Source organism: Colobus angolensis, unplaced genomic scaffold (assembly GCF_000951035.1).
Source record: "Colobus angolensis palliatus isolate OR3802 unplaced genomic scaffold, Cang.pa_1.0 Scaffold333, whole genome shotgun sequence".
NCBI lineage: Eukaryota > Metazoa > Chordata > Mammalia > Primates > Cercopithecidae > Colobus > Colobus angolensis.
In genome coordinates this window covers 405,679-417,288 of record NW_012116633.1, presented here as the reverse complement: position 1 = coordinate 417,288, position 11,610 = coordinate 405,679, and the positions used below count along the sequence as shown (strand labels likewise).

The 11,610-nt window shown below is 42.2% G+C and overlaps 1 protein-coding gene across 11 annotated transcripts in view; it reads left to right on the top strand.

Annotated features, from left to right (window-relative positions):
• The window catches only part of CRCP (CGRP receptor component), a 45,255-nt gene that overhangs the window by 6,483 nt on the left and 27,162 nt on the right, over positions 1-11,610 (top strand). For 4 of the 11 annotated variants that reach the window (XM_011952104.1, XM_011952113.1, XM_011952103.1 and 1 more), the window contains exons 2-3: positions 6,380-6,416; positions 9,779-9,877. The exons of 1 other annotated variant lie outside the window; for it this stretch is intronic. In XM_011952104.1, the coding sequence (XP_011807494.1) occupies positions 6,380-6,416; positions 9,779-9,877 (136 nt within the window). Of the gene's footprint in view, positions 1-5,315; positions 5,324-6,379; positions 6,417-8,809; positions 8,932-9,778; positions 9,878-11,610 lie in introns of those variants that run through there. 6 more of the 11 variants (XR_001002901.1, XM_011952108.1, XM_011952106.1 and 3 more) reach the window with 3 other exon arrangements.

Genomic DNA, 11,610 nt, shown 5'->3' with positions numbered 1-11,610 from the left:
GTGGAAAGGTCTGGAAGCCTAACTTCTGGATATAGACATGTGGTTTGGGAGTGGAAGGGCCCTGGAGTGGAAAGGTCTGGAAGCCTAACTTCTGGTCCTTACCTGGTCTTCAACAGGAGGCGTGGCCTTGGAAGTCTGCTCCTTGGGATCTTTAGCAGAACCTTGAGTTGCAGATACAGTTGACCCTTGAACAACACGAGCTTGAACTTCATGGATCTCCTTATACTCAGACGTTAAAAAATAAATGCAGTTGGCCCTCCGTATCTGCAGGTTCCACATCTGCAACCCAATGCAGAGAATGAAAATACGGTATTTGAGGGTTGAGAATCTACCGCGTATGTGGAGAGCTGACTTCCTAGCTGCTGGTTCTGCAGGGCTCTCTGGGAGACAAGCATGTTTGGATTGTGGTGTATGTGGGGGTCCTGGGATCAATCTCCAATGAATACCAGGGGATGACTGTGTATTGTACCTCATCAGACACTCCCAGAACCTGAAGTGAGGAGGCACAGTGAACAACTCCCCTAAGTTTTTGCTACTTTAAAAATTCTTACTGAGTAAATACCTACTAAGTTAATACTATATAATAATAATAATAATATCAATAATAATAATGATACCTGCAATTTCTTTTTTTTTTTTTGAAACAGAGTTTCGCTCTTGTCACCCAGGCTGGAGTGCAATGGCACAATCTCGGCTAACTGCAACCTCCGCCTTCTGGGTTCAAGCAGTTCTCTTGCCTCAGCCTCCTGAGTAACTGCCTGGGTAATTTTTGTATTTTTAGTAGAGATGGGGTTTCATCATGTTGGCCAGGCTGGTCTTGAACTCCTGACCTCAGGTGATCCACCCGCCTCTGCCTCCCAAAGTGCTGGGATTACAGGTATGAGCCACCGTGCCCGGCCCAGAAATTTATTAAAGGGGAAGAATATTTATGCTTTATTTGATTGACAATTTAAAAATAAAAACTTCTTGACCATTACTTGGAAATGTATTTTCCTCAAGTAAAAGGTTACAATTTTTTCTTTTTTTTTTTTAATATGGAGTCTCGCTCCGTCACCTTAGGCTGGAGTGCGTGGTGCGATCTCAGCTCACTGCAACCTCCACCTCCTGGGTACAAGCGATTCTCCTGCCTCAGCCTCCTGACTAGCTGGGACTACAGGCATGTGCCACCATGCAAAATATTTATATAGCAAAGTTAGGTATTTCTGTATATAAGGTATTTGCTGTTTGGCTTTGTCTATAAATGATCATTGATATGCTGGAAAGATTTGTGTCCACTCTTTTATTCTTGAACGTAATATGTAGAATTAGCAAAGTGGACACTATCCTCTGTACCATTTTTTTGAGGTAGTGTCAGGATTTCTTTCCTTTTACAGCTGGAAATACTGATATTTACAAAAGGTAGGTAATAGGTACTATAACAACCCAGTAACAGGACTGGAAAGAGGATACTCATGTACTAGATCCCAAGAGAATGCTACAGGTTAATTTGTTCATTGATTTCAGAAGCTGCCCAGTTTGCTTGTACCAGAGTTTAGTTTTTCAGAGCATGACTTGATAGCATAGGTTGGGCATAGGAGAATTTGAGCAATTCTTTTAATCATTGCCTGCATAAGAATTAACTGTGTGGCAATTAATAGGAACTGTTTGGCCGGGCTCGGTGGCTCACGCCTGTAATCCCAACACTTTGGGAGGCCCACACGGGCGGATCACGAGGTCAGGAGACTGAGACCATCCTGGCTAGCACAGTGAAACCCTGTCTCTACTAAAAATACAAAAAATTAGCCAGGTGTGGTGGCGGGTGCCTGTAGTCCCAGCTACTCTGGAGGCTGAGGCAGGAGAATGGTGTGAACCGGTGAGGTGGAGCTTGCAGTGAGCCAAGATCGTGCCACTGCACTCCAGCCTGGGCAACAGAGTGAGACTCTGTCTCAAAATAAATAAATAAATAAATAATAGGCACTGTTTGCATGGGCCATTTGTGTATGTGTTTGCTTCTAAGGAAAGTTCACTGAGAGATCATTTTGTTCTGTTTATTTGGAATTCAGTTTCCCCAACTACTTGTTTACATCCATTTAATTGACTCACCGTTTTAAGCAAATTTTACAAGTTAAGTGTCAAATAGAACATCAGCTTCAGTCATCTAATTCATTACTTGAGGAAACTAAGTAACTGCCTGCCTGTGGTATTGATTTAGACAGTTGTTTTTGTTTTGTTTTTTTTACTCAAGCATTGCCATGTTAATTTGCCAGGGCTGATTTTAGAAAGCACCACACAGTGGGTGGCTTCGACTGCAAAAGCTTATTTTCTGACAGTTCTGGAGACTGGAAGTCGAAGATCAAGGTGTAGCAGGTTTGTTTTCTTTTGAGGCATCTTGCCTTAGCTTGCAGATTGCATACTTCTTGCTGTGTTCTCACATGGTCTCTCTGTGAGCACAAGTCCCTAAACTTTTTTCTAGACAGTCTTTAAAATGCATTTGGAGTATTTGCTTTAAACACATGTAAATAAAATGAGTACTATTTTAAGTCCTACAGGAGAATATGAAGTTTTTGTATAGGTAAGCAGTTTCTGGAAGTCTGATTGCATGTGAATATATTACATAATACTGAAGTGTTAGCTGTAGAGCAGACAGTTCTGCTTTGTAGAGATCAACAGCTTGTACATTTATAATTGCTAGATGTGTCTATTAAGTTCTAGTACCTCTAAAAAACTTTTAGAGGCCTGGTGTGGTGGCTCACACCTATAATCCCAGTACTTTGGGAGGCCAAGGCGGTCAGATTACCTGAGGTCGGGAGTTTGAGACCAGCCTGACTAACATGGAGAAACCCTGTCTCTATTAAAAATACAAAATTAGCCGGGTGTGGTGGCTCATGCCTGTAATACCAGCTACTTGGGAGGCTGAGGCAGGAGAATTGCTTGAACCCGGAAAGTGGAGGTTGCAGCGAGCTGAGATCATGCCATTGCACTCCAGCCTGGGCAACAAGAGCGAAACTCTATCTCAAAAAAAAAAAAAAAAAAAAAACTTTGGGGGAAAATGTATTTTACATCCTCAATTATAAGTTACAGTATTTTTTTTTTTAACCTTATGGCATTCTTTATTTTAGTTTTACATTTGTATACTCGTTACCTAGAGTCACCACTTGTTAACATTTTGATTCGGATATTTGCTGCCTTTTTCGTTTTCTCTTTTCTTTTTTCTTTTCCCTCCCTCCCTTCCTCTTTCCCTCCCTACCTCCTTCCCTTGCTTCCTCCCTTTCTTTCTTTCTTTCTTTTTTTTGATTAGAGACACTTGAGCCCAGGCTGGATCTAAACTCTAGGCTGAAGCTTCCTCCTGTCTCAGCCTCCAGAGTAGCTGGGATGACAGGTGTGAGCCACCATGCCTGGCATTCCATTATTTCTTTTGCACAGGCATGAACTTTCTCTCCATACACAGGTGCACACACTTACTTAACTGAACCGTTAGAGAGTTGTAGATATCAGATCATTTCACCCCTTCTTGAAAAAACAGGGCATTCTCTGTAGCTCTAATTGCCTTATCACACTCAGGAAACTTAGCACTAATTTATCTACTATTACTAAGACAAACAATGTAAATTCATATTTCTTCAGTTGTCATAATAGTGTTACTTTTCCTCCCAATTCAGGATCCAGTGAAGAACTGCACATTGCATTTAGTTGTCATGTTTCTTTAATTTTCTTTCCTCTGGAAATTTCCTTAGCTTCTTTTTGTGACATTGGCATTCTGACAGATGACATTGATATTTGAACAGTCTGAATCTAACCCAGTTGTTTTGAAGGCTGTTCCTCAGTTTGGAATTCTCTGACTGTATCCCCATGGATAGATTTGAATTAAACATCTTGGAGCTGGATTACTCTGAGGGATGTGTCTTTCTCATGCGTCACATCATTGGTGCTGTGAAATTGGATAACTTGATTAAGTTGATGTCTGTCTGGTTTCACCGTATCCTGTTGCCAACAATCTGTCATTTAGTGGTGGTTACAGTCACTTCTCAAGAATAAAAACTGCCTTTAAAAAAATTTCCTATACATACAGCTTGTTTAGGACTTCATAAAAGGTAGATAAGGTACCTCTTGACATTTTATTAAATAAAGAAAGGCCTGGCATACATGGGCATTTATACTGTGAGTATTTGGCTGGGTTTAAAAAAAAATTTATCTTCCTGATAAAAATCAATGGATAGATCAGCTTCTGTCAGCCAGAGTCTGCAAAATGCAGTACTGTGTAAACATTGATTGTTCTCTTGATCCCAAAACACAGATTCATTAAAACTTATGTTTGTTCTAGAAGAGGCAGAGGCTGTTCTTTGGATTCTTGCATTACAATATTGACTTGTTTAGTGGGGTAGTAACTTGGAATGGCTAAGGACAAATTTCCCAGGGTGTGGAATATTCTGAGTGACAGAGAAGGGGCCATGATTTGGAAATGAAGTTGTAACGGTGCACCTGGGATGGATCCATTGGCCCCGAAGAGAAATAACATTCATATGTTTTTCTCCAGTCAAGTATTCCAGGAAGAGATGTCTTAATGCCTCATATTGTGTAGAGCACAAGGAATTATAACTCAATTTCAAGCAAAGATAAGAGGAAGACAGTGGGCTGATTTCCTGATTAAGTAGGCAAAGATGACATGTGGTTTCACTTGTCATTTTCAATTTTAAATGAACTGCATCACATGCACTAATTATGCATTTTCCTTCCTGTGTTAGGTTCCTTTCAAATATGACACTCTGTGACTTGAGTGTGTTTGTGGTCATTTGGGCAAAGCAGCACTTTTGTGAAATTGTAGCTTGAATCACTGGTAGCATTTGGATCACTGGTAGCACAGAGCTGATTTGATTACAGTGCTGACATCACTGTGCTGATGACCTAAGGCCTAGGTCGAGCCCTGTGTGAACCCCTGTTGGTTTTGCTTTATTTATTGGCTGGGAAATCACCTCTCTGTTTGGCCTGTGCTTTTGAAATCTTGGGTCATCATTTGCATCATCTCGCTGCACTCCTGGTTTAAGAAAATATAGGTGTCTCTGTTGCACATTATGTCAAGTGCAGACCCCTCTACCTGATTTTTCAGGATTCTGCATTATGAATTTCCATTCATCCAGTCCAATCTCATTTCCCACAATTCCATAGTTACCTTCCACTTTGTTTAGACTTCTTACTGTGTGATCTTGAGCAAGTTATTTAATTTCTGAACCTTGGCTTCCTCTCTATAGAGTAGGGATCATACAAATAGCTCCTACGTCAGAGGGGTTTTAATGAGAATTAGCTGAGATAATATCTTTTAAAAATAATAGTCTTCCATTATGGAAATGTTAATACAAGTACCAAGAACTATTCTAAACTTTTAAAATTTGTTGTCTCACTTCATCATAACAGTTTGATGAGGTAGGAGGAGCTGGTGGTAATGGTAGTTGCACAGGTAGTGGTAATGATAATGTTGGTGCTTATTGAGCACTTATTATGTTCCAGGTACTTTACATGTTTCCAGTGAACCCTGTGAACAGTCTTACAAGGCTGATACTATAATTGCCATTTCATAGATAGGAAATTTAAACATAATGAGATTAAGTAACTTGCCCAGATTCACATAGCCAAAGAATTCAGGAGCTGGATTTAGAATCCAGGCCATACTTTTAGACACTAGTTTCATCCCATTTTTATTGTAGAAGGAAAACTTAGGGAATAATTAACTTAACTAAAATTCTCACAGCACATAAATGGCAGAGCTAGAATACGAACCCAAGTCTGATTTCAAAACTATGCTCTTTGTCCTACTGCACTGCCTCCAGACTGCTGAAACAATGCTTTCTGTTGTGCTATTGTAGGGTGGATCGACTGTGATTTAATATATGTAACATCGTTGTGTTTCTTCACTCAGGAAAGATGGCATATTGCCTGGATTCACTGTCACACAGGGAACCAGGCTTTTGGCCGCCACTTGCCACCCTGACTCTGCCTGTGGAGTTGATGTAGGTGGTGAACACCCTTGGAGCGTGGTGGATATTTGGCAGGATACTTGACCATGGCTGGAATTCCCAGTGGTGACAGTGTTAAGCGGCCCATTTCTGTTGATTCAGCAGGAGGACGTGGCTAGCCCAGGATGTCAGTAGCTGATGGGAGGCAGATAGTAATGGGGAGAGGACATGGCTGTGTGATGGGACAGCACTTTGATCCTAAGTCTGCTCTGAAATTGCCCACAGCTAGCTAAACTATGTTGGACTTAAGACATTTCTCAGTTTCAGTTTTAGGTTGTAGGCCCTAAATTCAAAAAGTGGACTACTACATCTTGACAGGAATTCTTTTACAGGATTTATAACCAGAAAGGGGTGTGAACGCCGACTGATGATAGCTTACTTTTCTTTTTCAGGAAGGATGCCAATTCTGCTCTTCTCAGTAACTATGAGGTAAATCGAACCGTTACATTTTCCTCTCTGATAGTTTGCCCTTTGCTCCTGAGATTGTTAAATTCATTTTGGTTAGAAATGACTGAATTCAGGCTGGGCGCATTGGCTCATGCCTGTAATCCCAGTACTTTGGGAGGCTGAGGCATGTGGATCACTTGAGGTCAAGAATTCAACACCAGCCTGGCCAACATGGTGAAACCTAGTCTCTACTAAAAATGCAGAAATTAGCTGGGTGTGGTGGCACGTGCCTGTAGTCCCAGCTACTTGGTATCCCAGCTGAGGCAGGAGGATCACTTGAACCCAGGAGGCAGGGGTTGCAATGAGCCAAGATGCACCACTGTACTCCAGCCTGGGCAATAGAGCAAGGCTCCGTCTAAAAAAAAAGAAAAAGAAAAAAGAAATGACTGAATTTATTTGGATTTTCCACTTTAAAACAAGACATATGGCACCATCTGGTGGACCCTTGGAATAGTGTAAGCTTGATATGTTATACATAGTACTTCAGGGAAGCTGGGAAGACTCTAATTTAGAGGTGGCAACCGTCTTTAAATCTCAAAGATTCTAGATCATCATTTGGAATGTAATCATAGTATAGAAGCTATGTCTAATATCTAAAAGTATTTTAAGGCTGTTTCTGTATGCAAAATTTCCCATTACATTTTTTATGCTTTTTCCTAATTATCACCCTTGATATATTTATATATTTATAATGCTTTTATCATTGCAAATAGTCTTATGGGTATTAATATCCTTATTTTGAAAGTGAGTTTAGGCTGAGCGCAGTGGCTCATGCCTGTAATCCCAGCACTTTGGGAGGCCAAGGCAGGAGGATCACGAGGTCAGAAAATCAAAACCATCCTGGCCAACATGGTGAAACCCCATCCCTACTTAAAAAAAATAAATAAATAAAAGTGAGTTTAGTTGACTCACCTTTCTGAATAGTAGAAATTAAGAAATGTAGAATTTTTTGGGCTTAGGGTGAGATTGCTGAGAAAGGAAAAGAAGGAAACAGGTTGGTAAGAGAGGAGATATTCCAGCATTTTTGCCTCCTATTTGGCACTAGCAAAACCATCTGATAGGCTCGCTCCAGGTGTAGAAAGAACCATTTCTGCCTTGACTGTGAATTTTCCATGTGCCAGAGTCTAAACTCAGGAAGACTCAGAGGAGGTCTAGAAGGTAATAGGTTAAGTGCGGTGGCTCACACCTGTAATCTCAGCACTTTGGAAGGCCAAGGAAAGAGGATTACTTGAGGCTATGAGTTAGAGATCAGCCTGGGAAACATAGCAAGACCCCCATCTTTTTTTTTTTTCTTTTTTTTTGAGACGGAATCTCGCTCTGTCACCCAGGCTGGGTGCAGTGGCTGGATCTCAGGTCACTGCAAGCTCCGCCTCCCGGGTTTATGCCATTCTCCTGCCTTAGCCTCCCAAGTAGCTGGGACTACAGGCGCCCACCACCTCGCCCAGCTAGTTTTTTGTACTTTTTTAGTAGAGACGGGGTTTCACCATGTTAGCCAGGATAGTCTCGATCTCCTGACCTTGTGATCCGCCCGTCTCGGCCTCCCAAAGTGCTGGGATTACGGGCTTGAGCCACCGTGCCTGGCCAAGAGCCCTATCTCTTAAAAAAAAAAAATTAGCAGGGCGTGGTAGCAAACACCTACTATGGTCCTAGCTACTTGGAAGACAGAGGGGAGATTCCCTTGAGCCCTAGAGTTTGAGGTTACAGTGATTACCACTGTACTCCAGCCTGGGAGACAGCCTTTGAGACCCTGTCCCCCAAAAAAGCTCCCAGAGTTGAAGACAGCAAAAAGAAAGAAAGAAACCTCCCCCTTGTGCCCCCTACCCCGCCCCACAAATTAGAAGGTAGTAGAATAAATACAGTTGGCCGTATTCTTTCCTCCCTAAAGGCTCAATCGTAAATGGTTGCAGCTTAGAACAGGAAGGAAATGGTTGAATGGTCATTGGCCAAGCCTTTGGCTTTTAGGAGCCTCCTTGTCCAGTTTGGACTTTGCTAGGTGTTTGGGTGTTTTATCCGTTGGGGAAACATTGCATTCATTGATCTCCTGTCACTATTTCTGAAAGGAATAGCAGACGAGAGGGGTTCCATTATATCTAGTAATAGTGTGTGAGCCTGCATTTTCTTCACTTCTCTGGTAGAATCTCTGAAACAGGAATGAGATTGAGATTCCCCCCTGCCCCCAGCACTAATGCATGTATGTTTTATCCTTGTGGGGAAAGTTTGCTTCTAAAGATCCATAGCATTTTTTCCTTTCTTTTTTTAGGGGGGGAAACTCTGTCTTATCACTTGCCTCAAAATTTTTATTTTCCAGAAAGAAAACGTTATATTAGATTTTTATACTAGAGAAGCAGAATTCTTTTTTTTTTTTTTTTTCCCAGATGGAGTCTCGCTCTGTCACCCAGGCTGGAGTGCAGTGGCACCATCCAGGCTCACTGCAACCTCTGCCTCCCGGGTTCAAGTGATTCTCCTGCCTCAGCCTCCTGCGTAGCTAGGATTACAAGCACATGCCACCACATCCGGCTAATTTTTTGTATTTTTAGTAGAGACAGGGTTTCACCGTGTTAGCCAGCATGGTCTTGATCTCCTGACCTCGTGAACTGCCCGTCTTGGCCTCCCGAAGTGCTGGGATTACAGGCATAAGCCACCATGCCTGGCCACATAATTCTTTTTTTTGAGACGGAGTCTTGCTCTGTCGCCCAGGCTGGAGTGCAGTGGCCGGATCTCAGCTCACTGCAAGTTCCACCTCCTGGGTTCACGCCATTCTCCTGCCTCAGCCTCCCGAGCAGCTGGGACTACAGGCGCCCGCCACCATGCCCAGCTAATTTTTTTGTATTTTTTAGTAGAGACGGGGTTTCACTGTGTTAGCCAGGATGGTCTCGATCTCCTGACCTCGTGATCCGCCCGTCTCGGCCTCCCAAAGTGCTGGGATTACAGGCTTGAGCCACCGCGCCTGGCCGCCACATAATTCTTTTTTAACAAAATATTTGTTTTAAGAAAATCTTCTTTCAAATAGTATATTTTTGAGATCAGAGGAGATTAGTGATGTATATATTGATAGGAAATATTTGAAATATTTTGAATAAATTAATGAATTTGGATTATTTGGCTTATATAAGAGCATTTTTTTAAAATGTCATATGCCTCTAGGACTCATTTGCTCAAATACAAGAGTTGGAAGCTGGGTGATAGGCAGGTGAAAGGAAGGTACTACACTTTCCTGTTTATCTTTCCAAACCACTGACCTTGGATAGATAATATTTCTCAAATTTATTCATAAACATCTATGACCTTGGATAGATATATTTCTCAAATTTATTCATAAACATCTTTTTTGTATCTCCTCCTAGGTGTTTCAGTTACTAACTGATCTGAAGGAGCAGCGTAAAGAAAGTGGAAAGAATAAACACAGCTCTGGACAACAGAACTTGAACACTATCACCTATGAAGTAAGCCTGGGCTTCTGGCAGACCTACCTAAAGTACCATTGAGGGAGGGAGGTTTATTCTCCCAGTGACTGGCTGCCGAAATCAAGATCGCTTTTTATATGATCTGAATAGTTTTACTCTAACCTGATTTTGTTTGTTTGTTTGTTTTTTGAGACGGAGTCTCGCTGTGTTGCCCAGGCTGGAGTGCAGTGGCGCGATCTCCACTCACTGTAAGGTCCACCTCCCAGGTTCACACCATTCTCCTGCCTCAGCCTCCCGAGTAGCTGGGATTACAGGCATGCAGCACCTTGCCCAGCTAATTTTGTATTTTTAGTAGAGACGGGGTTTCTCCATGTTGGTCAGGCTGGTATCGAACTCCTGACCTCAGGTGATCCGCCCACCTCGGGCTCCCAAAATGCTGGGATTACAGGCATGAGCCACTGCACCCAGCCATTTTTCTCTTACATAAAGGTTGTAGAGACAGTGCTGAGAGTTTTCATGTACCCTTCCCATAGTTTTCTCTGTTGTTAACATCTTACATAACCATGGTACAGTGATCAAAACCAAGAAATTAACAGTGGTGCATACTGCTAAACTAAGCTAAAATTTTATTTGAATACCTTGTTTTCCCATTGCTGTCTTCTGGGTTCCAGGATTCAATTCAGGATACCATTTTGTATTTAGTTAACATGTCTCCATAATGTCATTCGATCTGTATCCTTACTCTTCCTTTGTCTTCCATGACCTTGACACTTCTAAAGGGCTTGTCAAGTATTTTTTTTTTTTTTTTGAGACGGAGTCTTGCTCTGTCACCCGGCCTGGAGTGCAATGGCCGGATCTCAGCTCACTGCAAGCTCTGCCTCCCGGGTTTATGCCATTCTCCTGCCTCAGCCTCCTGAGTAGCTGGGACTATAGGCGCCCGCCACCTCGCCCGGCTAGTTTTTTGTATTTTTCAGTAGAGACGGGGTTTCACCGTGTTAGCCAGAATGGTCTTGATCTCCTGACCTCATGATCCGCCTGTCTCGGCCTCCCAAAGTGCTGGGATTACAGGCTTGAGCCACCGCGCCCAGCCTGATGTTTTCTTATGATTACACAGAACCTATGGCTTTTGAGGAAGAGTACCACAGAGGTGATCTCCCCTTCTTGTGTCATGATTTCTCGGGGTACATGATGTCGATGTTTCTTATGGCTAATGTTGTTAACTTTGGTCATTTGGTTGAGATGGTATCTGCCCGGTTTCTCCACTGTAAAGCTACTGTTTCTTCATTTCCATATTATGTTAGAAAGAATTCACCAAGTTCAGCCCATATTCAAGGGGAAGGGGGAGATTAAGCTCCACCTCTTGAAGGGAGGGATGTCAAAGAATTTGTGGATGTATGTTAAAACCACCACAGTAATTAAAAAATATTTTGTGGGAGATGCTTTGAGGCTGGGAAAACAGCCTACCCTTCTTTAAGCTTTTAACCATCAATGTTAGTGTTCATTGGTGGATCTTTCCTGCAGTAGTTATGACTATGGTACAATTGCCTGAGAGTGATTTATAATTTTTCTCATTCTTTCTATGCTTATTAGATACAATTTTTTTTTTAATTTTAAGAGGCAAGATTTTACTGTGTTGTTCAGGCTGGTCTCAAACTCCTGGGCTCAAGTGATCTTCCCGCCTTGGCCTCCCATAGTGCTGGGATTACAGGTGTGCACCACTGTACCCAGCTCATATGAGTTAGAATTCTTCCATAAGAAAAAGTTGTCTCTTC